This window comes from Chrysemys picta, chromosome 4 (genome assembly GCF_011386835.1).
Source record: "Chrysemys picta bellii isolate R12L10 chromosome 4, ASM1138683v2, whole genome shotgun sequence".
In the NCBI taxonomy this organism is placed as follows: domain Eukaryota; kingdom Metazoa; phylum Chordata; order Testudines; family Emydidae; genus Chrysemys; species Chrysemys picta.
In genome coordinates, this window is record NC_088794.1 from 29,305,603 (window position 1) to 29,327,263 (window position 21,661).

The 21,661-nt window shown below is 45.8% G+C and overlaps 1 protein-coding gene across 1 annotated transcript in view; it reads left to right on the forward strand.

Moving 5' to 3' along the window:
• The window catches only part of LOC101952637 (NACHT, LRR and PYD domains-containing protein 3-like), a 31,211-nt gene extending 11,306 nt beyond the window's left edge, over positions 1-19,905 (forward strand). Inside the window, exons 2-11 of the mRNA XM_065591908.1 lie at positions 4,306-4,614; positions 6,970-7,035; positions 7,677-9,405; positions 9,930-10,019; positions 12,172-12,342; positions 13,355-13,525; positions 14,321-14,491; positions 14,993-15,163; positions 17,240-17,410; positions 18,709-19,905. Coding sequence (XP_065447980.1) covers positions 4,332-4,614; positions 6,970-7,035; positions 7,677-9,405; positions 9,930-10,019; positions 12,172-12,342; positions 13,355-13,525; positions 14,321-14,491; positions 14,993-15,163; positions 17,240-17,410; positions 18,709-18,838 — 3,153 coding nt within the window. The 5' untranslated portion in view covers positions 4,306-4,331 and the 3' untranslated portion in view covers positions 18,839-19,905. The remainder of the gene's footprint in view (positions 1-4,305; positions 4,615-6,969; positions 7,036-7,676; positions 9,406-9,929; positions 10,020-12,171; positions 12,343-13,354; positions 13,526-14,320; positions 14,492-14,992; positions 15,164-17,239; positions 17,411-18,708) is intronic.
• Positions 19,906-21,661: the final 1,756 nt, after the last annotated feature.

Genomic DNA, 21,661 nt, shown 5'->3' on the forward strand with positions numbered 1-21,661 from the left:
TAAAGCTGCCCAGTCTAGTAGAGCCTCCCCTCCCTTACTTTTCATTTTAAATTCTAGTGGGATCCACATACCTCCCTTGCTAGGCTTCAGATAGAGAGGTGCAATGTGCATTTAGTCCACCCAATTCTTTCTTTGGGGGAGAGCCCAGGGCTGGGGCGGCAGGAGGTGCGGGTGGGGGCCAGAGCTGGGGTGGCAGGGGGTGCGGGTGCAGGGGGGGAGAAGAGCCCAGGGCTGGGGTGGCAGGAGGTGCGGGGGGCAGGGGGAAAAGAGCCCAGGGCTGGGGCAGCAGGAGGTGCGGGGGGCAGGGGCAGAAGAGTCCAGGGCTGGGGCGGCAGGGGGTGCGGGTGGGGGGAGAACCCAGGGCTGGGGCAGCAGGGGGGTGCAGGTGGAGGCCAGAGCTGGGGCAGCAGGGGGTGCGGGTGCAGGGGGGGAGAAGAGCCCAGGGCTGGGGTGGCAGGAGGTGCGGGGGGCAGGGGGAAAAGAGCCCAGGGCTGGGGCAGCAGGAGGTGCGGGGGGCAGGGGCAGGGGCAGAAGAGTCCAGGGCTGGGGCGGCAGGGGGTGCGGGTGGGGGGAGAACCCAGGGCTGGGGCAGCAGGGGGGTGCAGGTGGGGGCCAGAGCTGGGGCAGCAGGGGGGTGCAGGTGGGGGCCAGAGCTGGGGCAGCAGGGGGTGTGGGTGGGGGAGACTCCAGGGCTGGGGCAATACAGCGGTGCAGGGGAAGCCAGGGCTGAGGTAGGAGGCAGCAAAAAACCTAGAGCTGGCTCTGTCCCTCCCGTTTACAGCAAGCTGCAGCATGAGGTTTCAGTTCTACACTCCTTCCCCCTCCCTTTCCTGTTAATTGCGGCCAAGGGAATGCTGGGAAATGTAGTTCTTTCCCTGCTCCAGGGCTGGCTCTATAGGCAGGGAACTAACCAAGGAACTACAGCTACCAGGGCTCCCTGTTGGTTCTCAGCTCTCATGCTGGATTCTTGCGCCCCTGCAAATTTGCTGCCCCAAGCACCTGCTTGCTTTGCTGGTGCCTAGAGCCGGCCCTGCTCGGAATTCAAAAGTACCAGCCAATGAGGTGAGTATGGATTGCTTGTCAAACTTGCCATTGAAAGCAACACGTGAGAATACTGAAGTGGAACCAAAGACAGTCACTATGTCCTGACCCCTTGCCAGTGACAAATGACATGGTACAACACGATACTCAACATGATCCCCTGTTGGCCCAGGGGCATGACATTGTGATGAGTGGATGGACTAATGCATGCAAACAACTGCCTCCAACTGTTCTTGTTTGAAAAAAAAAAATCAGCTGAGTGTAGGTCAGCATTGCCTAATGAGTGGTACCAGAGTGCTTATTCCAGCAAAGCTCAGGCCACAGGTACACTAAGGATTACCTGGAGGCCATCTGAGAACTGTAGAAATGAAAGCCCTGGCAAGGAGTTGTGTGTGGAGATTCTCTGTCTAGCACCTTCTTTGAGGGCTGAGATCCTGTAGTCCAACTGTCTAGCCCCTAGGACCAGTGCTGACCCCTCAGATTTTTCTGTAGCTTAAGCACACCCTCCCCCCAGAACTCCAGCAGTGTGGGCACTCTGAGTTTACAGTTAATCTCTTCAGGGGCATGTGATAATGAAGCAAACATGCACACACAGACTTTGCACAGGAGTCTAAAACACCCTGGCTCTCTAATGAGATAGCATGGGAGATACACAGATCTAGACAAAGTAATATACACACCTGTATGCATGTTCCTGCCGCTGTTTCCTAACCACTCTGCAGAGTTCTTTGAGCTTGGGCAGAGCCCTCTGAGAAGTCCTCTGAGAAGGCATGTGTTCCTGCACTTGCCTTCTCCTCTGAACCATGGAGTCTCTCGGACACTGACCTCTGCAGTCAATACCCTTCTGCTCTCCTGTCCAAACTTCCTCTGCTTCTGCTCTCTTCTCAAAATGGATGGTGATCCAGAAGCTCTCTTTTATAACCTTCCATCTCCTTTGTCAAGTGACTGCAGTTCTACCTCATCAGGTGATCAGAATCGCTCATCATATGACCTGTTGCTTAATTACCAGCCCACCTGGACAGATTGGTTCTCCTGGTTGGTAGCCAACCTTTTGTTTCAGGCTGTTTCTATTTGAATAGAAGACCATCAAGGTTTAATGACTCTCTATGATTAGTCCTGGGCCACCATCCCTAGGCATTTCAATCCAACATGGAGTTAAAGGAAACAGAGAAGGCAGCAAGCCCCACTTTCAAAATGGAGTTTGCAGGCTGACACAGATACTCCCAGACAGAATTCGTAAGCCATACACAGATAGCTTCCCCAAATCATCCCAGTGGGGGTTGTTTTATTGCAGCAGATGCCCATTCTGAATGGCCTGATGTATTCTGTATGAATTCAGATAGTTCAGCACTGGTGATGGCACCATACATTTCATGAAGAGACCACTTAAACCAGCTTTTAAGCATAAGTATAGCAGCATCTCTTGCACCAGTGAAACCATTGAAAATACTATGTCTACAATACAGCCATAGACAGTGATTTATGATAATACCAATGAGCTTCATGGCCCTGTTTCTACAAGTGACCCTAACATGGTTGGCAAAGCAGGAAGGTATTGCCGATACAACTACACCAGAATGTACAGACACTGTTCCACATAGTGTTGTGAAGCCTGGAAGATATTATCAAGAAATATCTAGAAAGAAGTCACAATCAGCCGTAAGTGGTGTAGTGTAGACATAGTCAAAGTAGCCCTTGTACTGTGTCTAAGAATTTTAATGTCCTCATTTTTATATCAGGGGTTTTTGACTCACTTCCTCATTTTTATAAAATCCTCCTTTCTAAAGTGTGACAGATCTGATTTTTTGTACAGTCCATCCTATAGGGATGTTACATTTAAATATATTGTTGTCTCTATTTGTGAGTGACTCAAACGTAGCTACTTCTTGTACCAAGTCTGTTACTTAGAATGATGTCAAGAATAGTCCCTTTTCTCGTTTACTCTAGAAATAGCTGTACTTGGGAACAATTGTTTGTCAAGAAATTTTTGTCTGTTGCCCAAAATTTCATATTTTAATCTCATTTTAATTGTATTTTATTAATAACTTTACCACTATGGTTATAGAAACTTTTCATTTACCAAAAAACCTGTTTTCAGTAAAGCTTTAAAAAAAATTCATAAAAACGTTTATAAAAAAAGGTTTGAAAAAACCCCTAACAGATCCACTTTGAGCCCTTCTAACTCAGAACAAGTTCAACAATTTTTGAAAACTCTCTGCACAAGACCTTCAAAAGATGAGCCTGGGAACTTAAATTCATCGCTCTGCTGTCACTAAACACTAACCTTGATTGCCCACTTCATTTTAAGTGTCTCCTGCAACATGTGTGAAACCCTTATGCTTAACAATGTGTCCCATCTTGTATTTAGCTCAGACCTTCTGGTAACTTTCTCCAGACAAAGAGCTCTGTGGAGCCTGAAGGCTTGTCCCTGCCACCAACAGAAGGTGGTCCAATAAAAGACATTGCCTCCTCTACCTCATCGCTCTCATTTTTGGGGGGAAAACACTTTCACATTTTCCAACCAGCTTCAGTTAATCTGACACTCAGTTGAGCAGCTCTGATTCCATCCAGTAGGGGGTTAAACTTTCCTGCTTTATGACTGTAGTCACGCCCTAATTGATGGAGGATAGGAAGAAGTCCTATGGAGAGGTCATTCAATAATTGTCCATTACAAGAGTTTTACATGTTTCTCTGAAGCCTCAGGGCTTGTCTATACTTACCGTGCTGGTTCAGCGGCAGGCAATCGAACTTCTGGGTTCGATTTATCGTGTCTAGTCTGGACGCGATAAATCGAACTCAGAAGTGCTCCCCGTCGACTCCGGTAATCCTGCTCGCCGAGAGGAGTACGCGGAGTCGACGGGGGAGCCTGCCTGCCGGGTCTGGACGGCGGTAAGTTCGAACTAAGGTACGTCGACTTCAGCTACGTTATTCACGTAGCTGAAGTTGCGTACCTTAGTTCGATTTGGGGGTTTAGTGTAGACCAAGCCTCAGGGGTTGACGGTGCTGGGGGTAGGATCCCAGACTATATGGATCATTGATCTGATCTGCTATGACAATACTTACACTGTAAAGAGTAAACTAGGAAAATAACTGTTACAAGAAATCTCTAGTAACACACAATGCAGACGATAACATCTGCTGAGCTAATTCCTTTGGTTCCATGGGAAGGTGTTTGTTTTGTGCAGTGACTGGAACTTTATGATGTCTCTTGGTTTTAATAGTGTGATGGAGTTTAGCTTTAATCTTCTAATGTTCTTGATTCAGTTTCAGACCATTCCTAATAGCACACGATGAGTGAAGACAAGACCTTGACTGACATCCTCGTGCAACAACTGGAGGATCTCGAAAAGAAAGATTTAAAAAAATTTAAACACAAATTATCTGATTTTCGCTATGACGGGACGAAACGTAAAATCCCCCGGGGCAAGCTGGAGAACGCCGACGAAATGGATGTGGCCAGTCTCCTGATAGAGTTCTATGGCGAAGACAGTGCAGCGAACGTAGCGATCGAAATCTTCACCAAAATCGGTCTGAAAAATTCTGCCGTGAAACTCCAAGAGGAAAAAGAGACAGGTACAAAAAAATCTAACGCGGCTGCTACCCCTGTGAGTCCTTCTTCATTAATATTCCCCACTGCAGCTCCAGCAGAAGGAACAGCAGTAGTAGCAGCAAGCTAATGCCACCTAACGGATTCCAAAACCCTGAGGAAACTGGTGGGAGTCACCAATCAAGGCAGAGACACATATGGGGTGAACTTGCAAAACTCCAGCCTCCCTTTTTTTGCACCTGCAAAAAGTGCGGCCCCATAACTGCAGATCTAAATCAGAGCATTTGCACTTCTAACAACCTGCTCTGTACCTACTGGGAGTACCCAGATTTGCACCTATACGTCAATTTGCACCAGTAGAAGGGATGTTGCTCTTTGAAAATTTGGTCCATAATATTTTTCTAGAATGACCGTGAAACTATTGTGCCTCTCTTTTATTAGTAGCTCTTATTGCATGTTCTCTAGATGAGCACTGCATTTATTATGCCATGAATCAGCTGTAGTTAGTGTATAATACATTTCTACATAAGTAGTTATGTAAAATATAGACAGACACCATATAGGTAACCGAGAAAAAGAGAGACCTGTGAGAAGCAGAGTGCTATTGTAAGAGCCTGATTCTGCTCCTATTGCGCTTCCAGGTTGCATGGTCATGCCCCACATTTTATTTTTATGTGGGAGAAAGCACTGCCCATCACACAGGAGCTAAACCAGTGGTTCTCAAACTTTTGTACTGGTGACCCCCTTTCACATAGCAAGCCTCTGAGTGTGACCCCCCTAAAAAATTAAAAATACTTTTTTATATATTTAACACCATTATAAATGCTGGAGGCAAAGCGGGGTTTGGGGTGGAGGCTGATAGCTCGTGACCCCCCATGTAATAACCTCGTGACCCCCTGAGATTTGGGGCTTCTCTAGGGCCCAGGCCCTTGGCATGAATTATAACAGCCCCAGGGACTGCTCAGCTTTCCAGCAGCCTGACACCACTGCCTGTGGGTGGCTCTGTGGCTCAGAGTTGCTGGACCTCACTAGATAGACCAAAGCTGCTGTGATAGTGCTACAGTTACTGATGTTTTCCCCCTTCCATTCTTATCCCCCCTTTTCTAGACCCTCTGCCTCGCCCACACACACACTTCGTAACCTTCTCAAACAAGGTGTCCAAGATGATCTCAGCCCATTGAGAATATAAGGACAATTTGCATAAAATTGGTTTTGCCATTTTTGTGAGTTACACTAGTTTGAAAATGATGCACTTTCCCCCTCCACTCCACCTGAAGTATTATTCTGTTGCTTTGGACTCATATTTTAATGAGTCTGACGAAGTGGGTATTCACCCACGAAAGCTTATGCTCCAATACATCCGTTAGTCTATAAAGTGCCACAGGACTCTTTGTTGCTTTTTACATATTTTAAGGATTTGTCATGGGGTCTCTCACCACACTGGTGCCTCCTGCTGGCCGTTTCAGGAAATAGTGCTGGTCAACAGGTGTGCCCTCCGGTGGTGGTGGCTCTCCCGTCCTCATCTCCGCCTGCAGACCCACTGCAGTTCCAGTCTCACTGCCTCTGCTTCGTGGCACAGCCCTCTGGCTGTGTCACAATCTGGGTTCCCCCCTTCCAGGGCGACTCCTTCCACAACAGTCTAGCCACTCCTCGCAGCAGCTTGGCAGTCCATAGCCTGGCCTCTTCTTCAGCAGCAAGTGGGGGGGGGGACCCAGGCCCGCCCACTACTCTGGGTCCCAGCCCAGGGATCCTCTAAACAACAGCTTCCCACTGCCCCTCCTTTCTTTCTGCACCAGTCTGTCGCAATTCCCTGGGCCACTTCCCGGCAGCCCCAGCACCTTCAGCTCCTGCCTCTGGCTCCTTCACCCTCTTCCCAGGGCCTTGGGCCTGCAAACCCTAGCAGCCCTGTACACGGTGCTAGCCTCTGCATCCCTCTAGGAAGCCAGTCCCCTCCTTTGGGCTTCCTGCAGCAGACTCCTGGTTCTGGCTCACAGCTTCCTTTTATATGGGACAGCTGGGCCCTGATTGGCTGGTCCAGCTGCTGCCCTAATTGGCTGCAGCCGCTGCCCTAATTGGCTGTTTTTTTGCAGCCCTATAGGCTGGGTTTTAACCCTATCAGGGCCAGTGCGGGGCAGACGCCCCATCACAGGATTCATCACTTCCTGGCCCTCACTGCAACTGACCAAAGTGTAATGAAGTTTCTTTAGAATGTACTTCCCCTAATCCTGTAAGCATCCTTGATATTTAATGAGAACAAGAGGATTGAGTCTTGGCTCTATAAGTATCATTCCCACAAAAGGAGTAGATATCCATTGATATGTGGCTCATGCCCATCTCATTTCTCTGAGACTCATACTAACCCCATGTTATTTCTCTTTCAGTTTTGGTTCAGCCTCAATCTACTCGACCTCTATCTGTTGCAACTCTGAGTTTTAAAATGACACAAGGTAATGTATGGGACATACATTTTGAAAATGTACCCAGTTGTTAGCAGCGTTGCAGACATTACAGTGCATCTAGCAAGTGTTCAGTGTATCAGTAGACAAAATAATAGTCATTTGGGGACAGAATCTGACCTCAGGTACACCAGTGTAAATCTAGAGTACCTGTAATTAAGTCATTATTCTGATTTATTCCAGTGTTACAGAGACCAGAATTTGGCCCAGTGTGTTTTCCAAATTCTCAAATTCATGAGTAACTGAGTTGGGGGGTGATCCAAAGCCCATTGAAATAGAGGGAATCATTCTACTTTTAAACATCAGCTATTAACTTGCATGTATATATTTTCCCTTCTACTCCCTGCATCTCTCCATACTGAAGAACCTCTATCTCTGGAAACGTTTCACTAGTATAGTCAATGTTCAGCTGAATTCAATTTTTAAAATTTAATTTCAAAATATCTATTTTCCATCATCTGAAATCCCTCCCACCCCCACAGCAATATGATCTGTTATTCCCCTTATTAATTAGAATCTGGGATGCATATGCATCTAAATAACACTACCATGAAACCCCTTAATGACAAATCTGTCTTTTTCCCCTGAATTTCTGCATTCGCGGATTCTGATTCTCCATATCACTGAATTAGATTACAGACCAAAGTATAAGGAACATACACGAGAAAAATACCAACTAATAGAAGAGAGGAACAATCAAGTTGGAGAGTGTGTGGAACTAAACACAAGATACACAAAGCTGCTGATTGTAAAGGAACATCGTGACCAGAAAGAGAGAAAGCACGAAATAAGAGCCAAAGGGAAAGAGCATGCAGAAATCATGGCAAAGCGAGCTAGTTCTACTAAACTGGAGACTTTATTTGATGCTAGTGGAAACAGGCAAACACCACTGAGAACCATTGTGCTGCAGGGAGCTGCTGGGATTGGAAAAACAATGTTAGCCAAGAAGCTCATGGTAGACTGGGCATTTGGAAAACTCTATCCTGGCAAGTTTGATTACATCTTCTACATCAATAGCAGGGAAATGAACTGTATTTCTGAGCGTCAAAGCGTCGCAGATCTGATTTTAAACAATTGTCCTGACAGAAACGCACCCATCAAAGATATTTTGGTGAATCCAGAGAAGCTTTTGTTCATAATTGATGGTTTTGATGTACTTAAATTTTCCTTTGATCAGCAAGAAAGTAGTCTGTGCACTGATCCCTGTCAGACAAAGCCAGTGGAAATCATACTGAGCAGTTTATTAAGGAAAACGATTCTTCCAAAATCCTACTTAATAATCACTACGAGACCCACCGCTCTGGATAAACTCCGGCAGTGTCTGAAGTTTCCCCATATTGCAACAATCCTGGGATTCTCTGAAGAGGACAGGAAGGAGTATTTCTGCAAATTCTTTGCAAATGCCATACAAGCAAAACAAGCTCTAGATTTTGTAAAAGAGAATGAAATGCTCTTCACCATGTGCTTTGCTCCCATCGTATGCTGGATCCTGTGCACGGTGATGAAACAACAGATGGAGAGCGGAGAAGATCTAGCCAAAAGCTCAAAAACAACCACCTCGGTATACATGCTCTTTCTGTCCAGTTTATTAGATAACCATTCCAATTCAAAGGAATCCGTACACACTGACCTGAAGAAGCTATGCTCCCTAGCTGCAGATGGGATCTTGAACAATAAAATACTCTTTGAAGAAGAAGATGCGAAGAAGCATGGTTTGGATGGATCTGACATTCAGTCCCTCTTTCTCACTAAGAATGTTTTCCAAAAAGATATCGGCTTTGAAAGTGTCTACAGCTTCATTCACTTAAGTTTCCAAGAGTTCTTTGCAGCTTTGTTCTATCTCTTGGTGGAAGATAAAGAAAAAGGGTGCGATTCAGTGACTCTGAAGAAAGATGTGAATGAAATTTTGAAAAATTATGGAAAATCTAGAGATAATTCTTTTACCTTGATGGTACGTTTCCTGTTTGGTCTCTTAAACAAAGAGAGAATGAATCACACAGAGAAAATCTTTGGCTGTAAAATTTCACCTGAAATTAAACAGAATTTATTGAAGTGGTTTGGATCTGTAGCAAAAAGAAGCTGCAGTCTGACCTTCAGATCCGTCCAGGAAAAGCAATTCCAGCTTGAGTTGCTTCACTGTTTGTACGAGATTCAGGAAGAAGAGTTTGTCAAAAGTGCAATGGATCATTTCCAAGAAATTGGTCTGAGCAATATTTCCTTTACAAAAATCGACCACATGGTTCTTTCATTCTGCATAAAGAATTGTCGTAATGAGCAGTCGCTCTCTCTGAACAATTGTACGTTTGGACTGGAAGAGCAGGAGGAAAGACAAGAGTCAGTGCTACGAAAGTTAGTTCCTTGGTGAGTGTGTCGGTTTATTGATATGAATATCCAGCATGTGTAGTTATAATAGCACCTGCTATTGTCAGAGTGCAAATGGATCTGTCAACCATAGGCCTAAATCCGGACGTCCTTACTCAATATATTGTATTGATGATACATTGCCACTGCTTACATTGCCACAATCTTGACGCAATGCCTATTCAAGTCAACAGAAGAGTCTTTCCCATAAACATTAATGGGCTTTCGTTCAGGATCTTTGTCCTGGCCAATAACACACACCTTCAATTCCCTGGGCTGTCAAACAAGCCCGATTCACTTACACTTTTCAAAATACACATTTCTGATGCCAGAAATCTGCCATTTACTAATTTTGCATCAGAATAAAGAGGTAGTAGAATCCGATAATGTTTAAAAGGCTTATTTTTCAAAAAAATAATTGAATTGTCTCCTCCAGAATAAAAACTACTGAGCCACCCTCTTGAAATGAGAGTGAATTTTTTTTTCAGCACCCACAATGGAACGTTTCTTTTCTCTCTTTCCAGGGAGTTGGAGGAGAAGGAGCCAAAATATTCCCCACCTCACCTTTTGTGTCAAGCACTGAAGGATCCAGGCTGTAAACTAAAGAAAATATCGTAAGGGTTTGCTCTTCTACAAGCCGATCATTGCTGCTGTCCTCTCAGGGGCTTAGCAGCTATGTATCACTGGGGTTTAGTCTCTGAGCAGCAGAGCGACTGCTAATTCACATGGAACCAGCCAGCTTCACGATGTGTTAGTGATAAAGACCCAGGAATTCAGAGGTTACTTGAGCTAGACATATTTATGTATCATTATTATTTATTATTGCCATTTTGTGCACTGTAGCTAGATAAGAACATTATTATGAAATGTATTTCTGTTATTAAGTATGTCCTATATGTTTGACCAGTGTAACAGACCTGATTTCTTCTTTCGCTTCCCTTCACCCATACAAAATAAGAGTAGTTTATTTATGTTCTATGGAAAAAGAGCTGGTTGACGGGAATAATGGTTTTTATAGGTGTCCAGGTCTATGACACACTGGATGTGCTCCTGAAAATGCCCACTTAGCATGGGGCTCCACAGCTGCATTGTTTCCTGAATGGAAAGCTCTGTTCCCAGAGGGAAAAAATTCAGGGGTCAACATGGAAGCAACTCCCACTGAAGTCAGTGCAAGCCTAGGCAAGAATCTCAGAGGAGAATTTTGACCAAGAATGCTACTAACAAACCAAGAAGTCCCAATGGTGATTGGTTTTTAAACCCCTCAAACATTTGATATGAGGAAGAATTTTCAAACGTATGGTACCTAAGAGATTTCAGTGAATGTCAGTGGCCCCAAGACAATCACTGCATGCTCGTATGAACTCCCACAGGAAAATGATCAAAGACAAAAACACCCTTTCACCTGGGGGTGAACTCTTTTCACAAAGTGATGACTCCACATCTGACCCCTATCAGTCCTCACCCTCAAAGGAAACCTGACCAAGGCTTTCAAAAGATGAGCCTGGGAGTTTGAATTCCTAACTTTGCTAGACACTAAAAATGATGGTCTTAATAAAGACACCGGAGTTATGGCTTATTACAATCTGCAACCCACTAACCCCCCTGTTTGTCCTAAACCAAAGGGGCCACTTCCCCTTGAATGGTCCCTGGATTAGAATATATGATAACTACTTATGCTAAACTATCTGTTTGATCTTCTATTTAGCTGTGACACTCTTAGTACATCTCCCAGCCCTAAAGAAGAGCTCTGTGTAGCTCGAATGTTTGGCTCTCTCACCCACAGAAGTTGGTCCAATAAAAGAAATTACCTCATCTAACTTGTTTCTCTAATGGCACATAGACTCTTTTGAAAAATCTACCCTAAACAGTCTTCCCTTTCTCCTGTTTACTTACCCAGATCCTGCTTAGTTTTTCACAACTGAATCTTTATCAAACACAAACCAATTACAGTTCAGCTCTTGGGATTGCTAATTAAACACGGAATATTATGAAGCATCTTCCCTGTAATGAAAGATCCTGTTATAATGAATGCATGCCAAGGGGGAGAGCAGAAGGCATGCACCAGGGGATGAGTTAACCATAACTCTGACTGTCCTGACTTCTGCTACAATCTCAGTTTCCCTATTACATTGGCATAGTGTTTGTTTGTTTTTAAAATGGCTTTAATTATTTTAAATCAATTATACAAAACTGTGCTTGCAAAACACCCCAAATTATCACGGGGAAGCAAGGAAACATGTTACAAACATAAAATCCTGGCCTGCTAAATCATTCCACCTTCCCATGAGCCTTCCATTTGCACACTGTCTTTTCCTTTTGTAGAAGAGAGAAATTCCTTCCACGTCACATGAAGTTCTTCAGTTTTCCTATTATTTTTTAAATGTGAATTTAATGGGACTACTCATGTACTTCAAATTAAACATGTACCTAGGTGTTTCCAGGAGCAGGGCTTGAGATTGTTCTCTTGTTCAGCACTGGTCAACTTGAACATACCCTCACACCAGTCTGTAAATTGCCTAGGAACACTTTTGCCGTGTCAACGTCACATCAGCAGAGTGTTTGGCACATGCCATAGGCTGGCTAGTGATCACTTTGGTTTAAGAACAATACAGCTGGCTAAGGACCTGACCCAAAGCCAGGGAAGATGATAGGAGTCTTTAGACTTTGGATCAAGCTCTAAATCTCTTACAGGAATACACTGATATGAATAAAGTGGAGGCGGCCAACTGGGTAAAAACAAGCAGTAACCACATCTGTCTCTTGCAGCTTAGGGTGCTGCCGTCTCACCTCCGCTTGTTGTGAGGATCTCGCCTCTGCTCTCAAGACAAACCAGTCTCTGAAAGAGCTGGACCTGAGCGGTAACAAACTGGGGGAAACAGGGATTAAATTGCTCTGTAAGGGACTGAAACATCAAAACTGCAGTGTTCAGAAACTGGGGTAAGTAACCATGGATTTTCATAACTGTGTTATATTCATGACATTATAACTGAAACCGACATCCAGGAGGAACTCTTCACTTCAGTTCACAGTCAGTGATAGCCCTCTACTCAGCTCTGAGACCCGGTTCAGAAGATTTCAGCCCCAGGATTATGGAGCTGCTGCTAGTTACACTATGGTGAAGGTTGCACGCAGCCTTCCAGCAGAAGCCCAGTTTTCCATTCCCCAGTAACTTTCATGAAAACCCCCTTGTGGTCTGAAAATGGCCATGCTGCACTCTCAGGCCAGAGGAGAAGTCCTCAGGAATGTTTAAACACGAGTCTGTGATCTCTGAGCTGGAAGGAGGCAGCAAATTGACTCTTGCCAGTCCCAACCTTTTGGCTTCCTTTCGAAAGTGGAAGATTAACATTACCAAGCCCTGATGTAGGGAGATAAAGCCCCTGTGGGACTTTGACTCGGTCATAATCAATTATAATGATTAATAATTACTGGCATGTTATGGGCCAGATTGTGGCTGCTGACTAGGGGTACAAAGTGGAAGTGGGGAAAAGGGCACCAACCAAGAAGCCTTCCATTGATACGCCCTTGCCAAAGGGGCACACAGCCCCAGTCCTGACATGCCCAGAACACAATGGGAGAGAAGGAAAAGAGCCATGGTGTCACTTTTGCTACTGAAGTCCTCTAATGGGCATGGTGAGATGGGGCTGGGGCCGTAGCCCTATTCGTCTTCTGCACCAATTATAGGACCATGACTAATTCAAGAGGCCGCTCGCATGGCACCTTTCAGAGAATGTAGCAGTGGCCAGCCCAGCACTCCCAGAGCCATTCTGGTTTCCTTAACATTGGAACAGCCAGGATACCCCTCAGACCTGCTGGATTTCAACTCACACCTTTGCTGCAGGTGTCGAGCTGCCTAGCTTGGCTTCCTAGGAGCCCAGCTGGGACAGGGACACAAGTGGCTGTGTTCAAATGAAGAGCCATTGTGTGTTCCGTATACCTTTGTCTCCTGCAGGCTGAGGGGACGCAGTCTCACCGCTACTTCCTTGGGCGATCTCGCCTCTGTGCTCACTAAAAACCAGAGCCTGACAGAGCTGGACCTGAGCTATAGTAAATGGGGAGATTTAGGAGTGAAGCTGCTGTACAAAGCACTGAAGCATCCGAACTGTAAACTACAGAAAATAAAGTGAGTAACCATTGTTCTAGATGAGCATTTTCTTCATACTGTATTTCCTTATCTCTTTTCACCAATGATCTGTGTGTGCTAGGCATGGGCAAACAGCCTCATATTCAGATGTAGGGCTCCTGCTATTCCGGCAGTATTTGGAAATCTAGAGCCAAATATTATACTATTAATCCTTTAAACCCTCTCTAACATCACCCCTCCTCTCAGCCATACACCCCTCCTCTCAGCCATAGGCGCTTTTATTTTTCCCCAGGGATGCTCCATCCCCTCTCTGCCCTGAGGCCCTGCCCCCACTCTACCCCTTCTGCAAGGCCCCGCCCTTAATCTGCCTCTTTCTGCCTCCCCTCCAACCTCTCCCCCAGGCCCCTGCCGCTCACTGCTCTCCACCCCCCGCAAATGCCTTTCCCAGCCTCCAAACAGCTGATCGGCACCGCAACCTATCAGTTGTGGCTGGTGGGTGCTGAGCACCCACTATTTTTTTTCGTGGATGCTCCAGCCCTGGAGCACCCATGGAGTTGGCGCTTATGCTGTCAGCTATAGGGGTACACCACCCATTGAAATGAAGGGGAGCTACACTTGTGTAAATGGGCGCAGAACTGAGCCCTGAAGGCCTGCTCCAATGCCCACTGAAACCAACGGAAAGAGTCACTTTCACTTTAACGGACTCTGGATCTGACCTAGGGAATCTAATTTTCACCACCTTGCACATCACCTCTGAAACCGGCCCCCTGAGTGCAGTGAGTGGTGCAGAAACAGGTTGTTACTTTTCTCTCTGTCCATCTCTGTCTCCCGCAGGCTGGAGTGTTGCCTTCTCACAGCTGATTGTTGCAATGACCTTGCCTCTGTTCTCGGTACCAACCAGACCCTGACGGAGCTGGACCTGAGAAATAACGAGCTGAGGGATTCTGGAGTGAAACATCTGTGTGCCGGACTGAAACGAGAGAACTGTAAAATACAGAAACTCGTGTGAGTGCTCCCGGGCTTCCTTAAAAGCCTCTGATTAGTGTTTGCTCATTTCAGAGGCAGATGTGTAAGTTTCCCCAGGTGGGCGGTGGAGGTGCAGTGCCAATGAGACCGGGGGCATGAGCAACCTGAAGTACCAGAAGAGAGAATATTTTGTGCAGAAGGATTTAGCTACAGCATCTCAAATAAAGAGGCAAAGCCTGCAGAAGTAAGGGCTGGATCCTTCAGCACACATTCCCATGTGAAAGCGTTGCAAGGTCGAGCTCACTGATACCAAAGGGCTTTCCTTTATGCAGACCTCTATATCTGTAGGCTGGGGGTAGGAAATGCCTCTCTGGTTGGACTCCTCTAGGATTCTACCCATAGAGATGCTGCTCAGAGCAGAGGACTGAAGCAGCTGCTTAGGAGGCTAGCAGAGGGTGCCAGGAAATGGGAATCCCCAGGGCAAGCTGTAAGACTCACAAGGCCTGATCACTGTCCTCTCTGTCCGTCTGTCCCCTGCAGGCTGTCGAACTGTTATTTCACAGTAGTTTGTTGTGGGGCTCTCTCTGCTGTTCTCAGTAAAAGCCTGTCCCTGAGAGAGCTGGATGTGTGCTATAATAAACTGGGAGATGCAGGAATGAAGCTGCTGTGTGATGGGCTGAGACAGCCAGACTGCAAACTACAGAAACTAAGGTAAGTCACCAGCAGCTTCCTTTGTGATTGGCTGGTCTTGGCTCTGCTCTTTCTGGCTAATCTGGGCACGTTTTCCTCCATCACCACATTGTGGCTGCTTAAATTAAACATCTCCAGCAATTGCAGCTATTCCTTGATCTCTGGCAACAGTGGGATCTTTCTACGTTTAGCAATGTGAGTCACCAGATAGTCCCATCCATTCCCCTCACAGTGCCAGGATCAGCTCGTCACAGCTTGCCCCACTGGAGGCCGGTAGACAGTCTCTGTTTTCTTTTTAAGGTGGGGTCTTTTTTTGTGCATTTAGTGGTCATCAAATGTGTCAAACTGGCCGCTGTGAAGAGTGAAGTGCTCTGTTTGCCCACAGAACAGGTACAGCTCCGCGACCTCACTGCCAGCTCCTCCCTGTTGACAGTGCCAGACCTTGATCAGAATTGTAGGCAGGGTCCAATCAGTTAAATTAACATCTGGGTATGGTGCAGAGAATAGGGATGAGTCCACATCTGCTTTTATTGTCTCTCCTTCTGAGCAGGGAAGTGCCACAGGTGCCCCGAAAGCAGAACTGCCTCTGCCCTGGGATGAGAGTGATGTTCAGCTGAGGGTGACCAGATAGCAAGTGTAAAAAATCAGGATGGGGGTGGAGGGTAATAGGCGCCTATATAAAATAAAACCCCAAATATTGGGACGGTCCCTATAAAATTGGGACATCTGGTCAACATAGTTCAGCCTCTAAACCCATCCAGGTTCGTTCAAAAACTTGGTACCCGTGAGGAGCCTGCCAGCTAAATCATTAAGTATTACCCGCTGGGATGGCAGGTTGTATGGACAACTCCCCAGCAAGAACAGGAGTGACAGCCCAAAAGCCACCGGGTGGCACTGTGTCATTGTAATGAAATCTCAGCTGATGTGCAAAAACGGATGCCACTATGCGCCTATTAGAGTCACACTGGCATTGTGAGATCGTAACAATCCCTGTTCTTGTTCCTTGCATCTCCCTCTCTCCAGCGGCTGCTGGGTGTTTTCTGCTGACTCTGTCTCTGTCTTGTGCTTCCATTTCTTTCTTACGCGGTGATTAAGGCGTGACCCTTTTCAGTGTGAGCCTGCTGGGCCAGGCCTGCTTGCCAAGATATAGATTTGTGCACAACGTTCAAGAGCTTCAAATGAACTACATTGCACTAGCAATGTTCATAAAAAATTGCCAACCTTAAATTGGGGACCATCCTGCCAAACCCCAGCAGGGTAGAAAGACGAGCGTCAGGTTTTCATACCTATTCTCAAATGGCACCTGCTTTTCCTAATATGGTTAGAATCACGGGGGCAAATGAATCCCTGATTTAACTCCAGTTTACTTCAGTGGAATAAGGCCAGGGCTGAATTTGGCCAACACTTTTCCTCTTCAGATAACACAGAAATAAACGAGTAGAACAGTCAGCAAGTGCTCATAGAGCGAAATCCACACAGCGGGAAGTATGTGCACAACACACTGTAAAATCACTGCCTTGTATGGTGACAGGTTTCAGAGGGGTAGCCATGTTAGTCTGTATCAGCAAAAACAACGAGGAGTCCCCCTCATTGTTTTTGTAAAATCACTGATGTTTCTCACTGAATTACGGCATAAAAAATCTCCTGAGCAACACAACTTTTTAACTATGCGGGTCATTAACCACTAGAACAGACTGCTAAGGGATGTGCTGGATTCTCCAACTCTTGGAGCCTTTAAATCAAGATAACATGTCATCCTAAATGATATGTTCTGGCTCATCCACATGTGATCGGCCTAAATACAGGGATCACAACCTAGATGCGAGTAAAATTCTATGGCCAGCCTTATTCAGGAGATCAGACTAGAAGGGAAATTTTCAAAGGCACAAATGGTAATTACGGACCTAAACCTCATTGAAAACCAGTGAGAGTTCGGCACCTAGCGACCATTTGTACCTTTGCAAGTCTGCCTCTGGATGATCATAATGGCTCTTTCTGGCCTTAAAATCTATCAGGGATGAATTTGGCTTCAATGGCAGGGGGAGGGGGAACACCATGTATGATATGCCTGTGTTGGCATGTCCCTGCCTCTTGCAGGCTGACCGGGTGTGGTCTGACACCTGCTTGTTGCGAAGATCTCTCTGTTGTCATAACTACAAACCAGTCACTGACAGAGCTGAATATCAATCACGATGCGTTGGGAGATTCGGGAATGAAACGGCTGCGTGACGGACTGAACAGCGCAAGCTGTAAGCTGCAGACACTGCTGTAAGTGACCACCGGCTGCCCTGACATAGAAAGAAAGAAGTCATAAGAAATGACTAACAGTTGTTTCTGGTTTTTGGTTTCACCCTCCTTCCCAACTCTCCCTGCCCCCAATACACCCCTATGCTGGGGTTCACAGGGGGCATGGTCTAGGATCCAGCTGCATTGGCTCTATTATAGACTCCCACATGCTTGGGAAATCTCCAGCAGGGAAGATGGGCCCAGCCATAGGCACCGACTCCGTGGGTGTTTCCATGGGGAAAAATTAGTGGGACTGCACCCACTGGCAGCCAAGCTCCCCTCCCTGTCCTACCTCACCTGACCTCCTCCTCTGCCTCCTCCCCTGAGCGTGCCGTTTCCCTGTTCCTCCGTCTACCTTCCAGCGCTTGCTGCCACCAAACAGCTGTAGCAAGCTCCGGGAGGGAAGGGGGAGGAGCAAGAACCTGGCATGCTCAGGGGAAGAGGCGGGGCTGGGGCAGAGATTTGGGGAAGGAGTCGGAATAGGGGCAAGGACTTTGGGGAAGGGGTTGGAATGGGGGTGGGAGGGGATGGGGAAGGGATGGAGTCAGGGCGGGGCCAGGGGCAGAGGGGGGTCGAGCACCCACCGGCACCAGTAGAAGTCAGCACCTATGTGCCCAGCTTCAGTTTCTGTCCCCTTTGCACCATTAGAGTAGCAGAGAGGGAATGAATCAGGCCAGGGAATCTGGCCCTTTTTCTCCAGATCAATCCTGGTGCTAACTCCCACTAAAATAGGACCTTCCACTTATTTGTGCTTTGAATTATCTCACGTCCCCAAAGCAGGTTTCTGAGAATGGGGCCAGGCCAGTAGTCTTGTGATCATGCTCCCTGTTTCCATTCAAGGGGTTCAATTTTCTTAATCCCAGTCTGCCATTGTCCCAGCAGGCAGGGTCTGAGAATGCCGAGGAGACAGTGCACTCACGGTCAGAGTGTGGCTGGTATCAGTTAATAAGAACTCCTGCAGCTGACTAAGGAATTACACTGATGGGCTCTAAAGAGTATCCCAGCTTGTCTTTTCTGCTTGACAGACACTGGCCGGAAGGGTGGGGAGGTTAAAAGAGAAGATAAATGGGGAGATATACATGGTTCCATCACACGCATGGCAGACCTTGCTCCTGGGGGAGCACAGAGATTTAAATCACTTTCTGTCCAAAAGTGCACTTCTGGTAGCACCACAGACCACATGTATGTGACCACAGTGGTGTGCGTGTCCATGGGAGCAGGGGCTGAGATCTCGGGTACTGTGACATATTCACAACATACTCATGCTTCTTCCTCACTAGCTTGAATGGAGAAGCTATTAAGAGAGATGGAGATGACAAGGGTGAAGAAGGCTATAATGGCGATGAAGACTACAATGGTGATGAAGACTACAGTGGCGATGAAGACTACAATCCTGAAGATCATCTCTGACCACGTCAGCAGAATGTCGCTTTAGGGGATTTTCACCCTTTCCCACTTGCTTTAAAATCACTCGGCCTCTCCTTCTAGAAACAGCAAATGATCAAACAAACCTCTTACACCTTTTCTTTTAGGGGAAAACAGATTATACATGAATAAACTGATTAAAATCCCACAAAGTAGGTTCCAGGCCTAGCATAACATCACTGGAGACCAGCTTTGCCAAAGAAAGGCGTTTTTCTGTTTAAAAAAATATGCCTATTTTTCAACAACAACAAATTAGTTCAAGAAATTTCAGCCAGCTTTATTCATGGGATATTGGCAGCCGTTCAGACTTTCACAAATCCTGCTCAGTCCCACAAATCCTTTGAGAACCAGGATCAGAGAGGAATGTGATTTGCAGCAGTGGCATGAAATCAGTGTGCCTAAATACCAGGGTGATGGGCACTTTAGCAATAGATAGGTGGTCGGTTAAAAAATGCTATTTGATCCGTGAAACATGTTAAGACTGAACATAAAAGGACAAAAATTAATTTATATTGACTGACACAAACAGCGGTGTTCTAATTCCATAAAGCACAATAGGATACGCTGAAAAGCTAGAAAGGAAATAGAATTCAGTACAACTGCCGTACTGACCTTGCAGCAGTAAAAGAGAGCCATCTGGTGGAGAAAGTGAAAAACAGCAGTGTCAAATCATATGGAGGAATTTGAGTTTCTTGTATGATGACAACCTTGGCATCATTTTAGATAGTTCAATGAAGTCCTCTGCTCAATGTGTAGCTGCAGTCAGACACTGCACACAAAATGTTAGGATGCATAAGAAATGGTATGGAGAGTAATGCAGATAATATTTTAATGTCATTAAATAAATCAACAGTGTGGCCTGCTCTGGAATTCTGTGTGCAGAGTCCTCAGAAAGGATATTGCAGAACTAAAGGGGTTCAGAGAAAGGTGATGAGAAAGACCAAGGGCCTGGAAAAACTCTCCTACAAATAGAGATTGAAAAAACTGAAATTGCTTATGTTAGAAAGGAAACAAATCAGAGGGAACATAATAAAAGTATGTTAAATCATGAATGACACAGAGATGGTGGATCAAGCGCTTCTGTTCTCCTTGTCTCATACCACAGGACTAAGGGGCCATTCGATGAAATTAAAGGGTGATATCATGGTTCAGCTGAATTCAATTGCAAAACTCCCACTGACTTCAGTGGAGCCAGGATTTCACCCAAAAGATGGCCAATTCAACAATGATAAAAGGAAATACTTTTTCACACAGTTTGCGATTAGACTGTGGAATTTGGCCCCACATGGTGCTGCTGAGGCCAAGAATGTAGCAAGGTTCAAAAAAGGATTGGACAAGTGTGTGGCTATGAAGAATATCCGGAGCTGTAACAGTTAATGCTAACTCTTTGGGGCAGCGCTATTAAACCTCGTGTTTAAGCGATCTCTAACGATGAGAGAGTATGATGAGATTTAAATGAGGGTCAGCCAGTAGATTGTCCCACATCAGCCTAATGCAGGGTTCTTACACCTTCTTCTGCAGAATCTGGTGCTGGCCACTGTCAGAGACAGGATACTGGATTAGATGGACGTTGGGTCTGATGCAGTCTGGCAATTCCTGTGTTGCTATGACAAATAATTTAAACTTAATACCCTTGAATGTTAGAGAAGTTAATGGGATCAAAGAAACAAAACATCCCTAACCAGTAACAATGCTCTCTTATCTTGTTAACAGAAAGTGATTTCTCTCCTTGGACCTTGAGAAATAGAAACAAATTTGGTTGGCACAAACCAATACTCTCCCTATATAGTATTAGGAAACACTATTTCACTAGGAGGGTGGTGAAGCACTGGAATGGGTTACCTAGGGACGTGGTGGAATCTCCTTCCTTAGAGGTTTTTAAGGCCCGGCTTGACAAAGCCCTGGCTGGGATGATTTAGTTGAGGATTGGTCCCGCTTTGAGCAGGGGGTTGGACTAGATGACCTCCTGAGGTCTCTTCCAGCCCTAATATTCTATGATTCTATGAGCCCTGGGCAGGGGAGAAAGAGAATTAAGGGCCTAATTTTGTCATCCTTACTCATGCTGAGTAGAACCTTACTCCTGTACTGGAGGTTACTCATTGGATAAATTAATATCCATCATGAGAAAGGTGGCAGAAAAGGCTTTCAAGAACAGCCCTTTTCAACACATTCTACTAGAGCTAGTTGGAAATTTTTCAACAAAAAAGGTTTTTCATCAGAAAATGCTCATTCATCAAAAAAGACACTATTCGCAGGAACGTATCATTTTCAACTAGACTTTCGTCAGGAAGCCTTCTCAGGTCCAGCGTGGAATTTCTGGTCAAAACCAGAGAGAGAGAAAACCCAGCCCCACCCCCAATAGCCAATGGCCCAGTGGTCAGGACACAGATCTGAGAGACTGAATCGGCCCGAATTATTGAGAGTAGGACTTGAACCTTGGTGGCCCATAGCCCAGCTGATTGTCCCAACCACTGAGCTACTGGCTACTTTGGGGTGGGTTGTCTGTCTCATCTTGTTTGTGAACATTTCCAGACGTCTCCGTTTCATTTTTGAAATCTCAAAAATGTTCACAGGACGGGAAAACCATTTTGAGCCAGCACACAAATCCCCAAAAAATACATTTAGAACCCCAGAAATCATGCTATTTTAATGAGAGTGCTAAATGGCTCATCCAACACTGGTTCAGGCTGGCATCTTTAATATGGTCTCAGCAAAGGGCTTTAAAATTGCCTTTGCGTGGTGACTATCAGACATAGTAACTTGTTGACAAATAGCACCAATTCCTAAGCCAAGATTGGTTAATGTCTT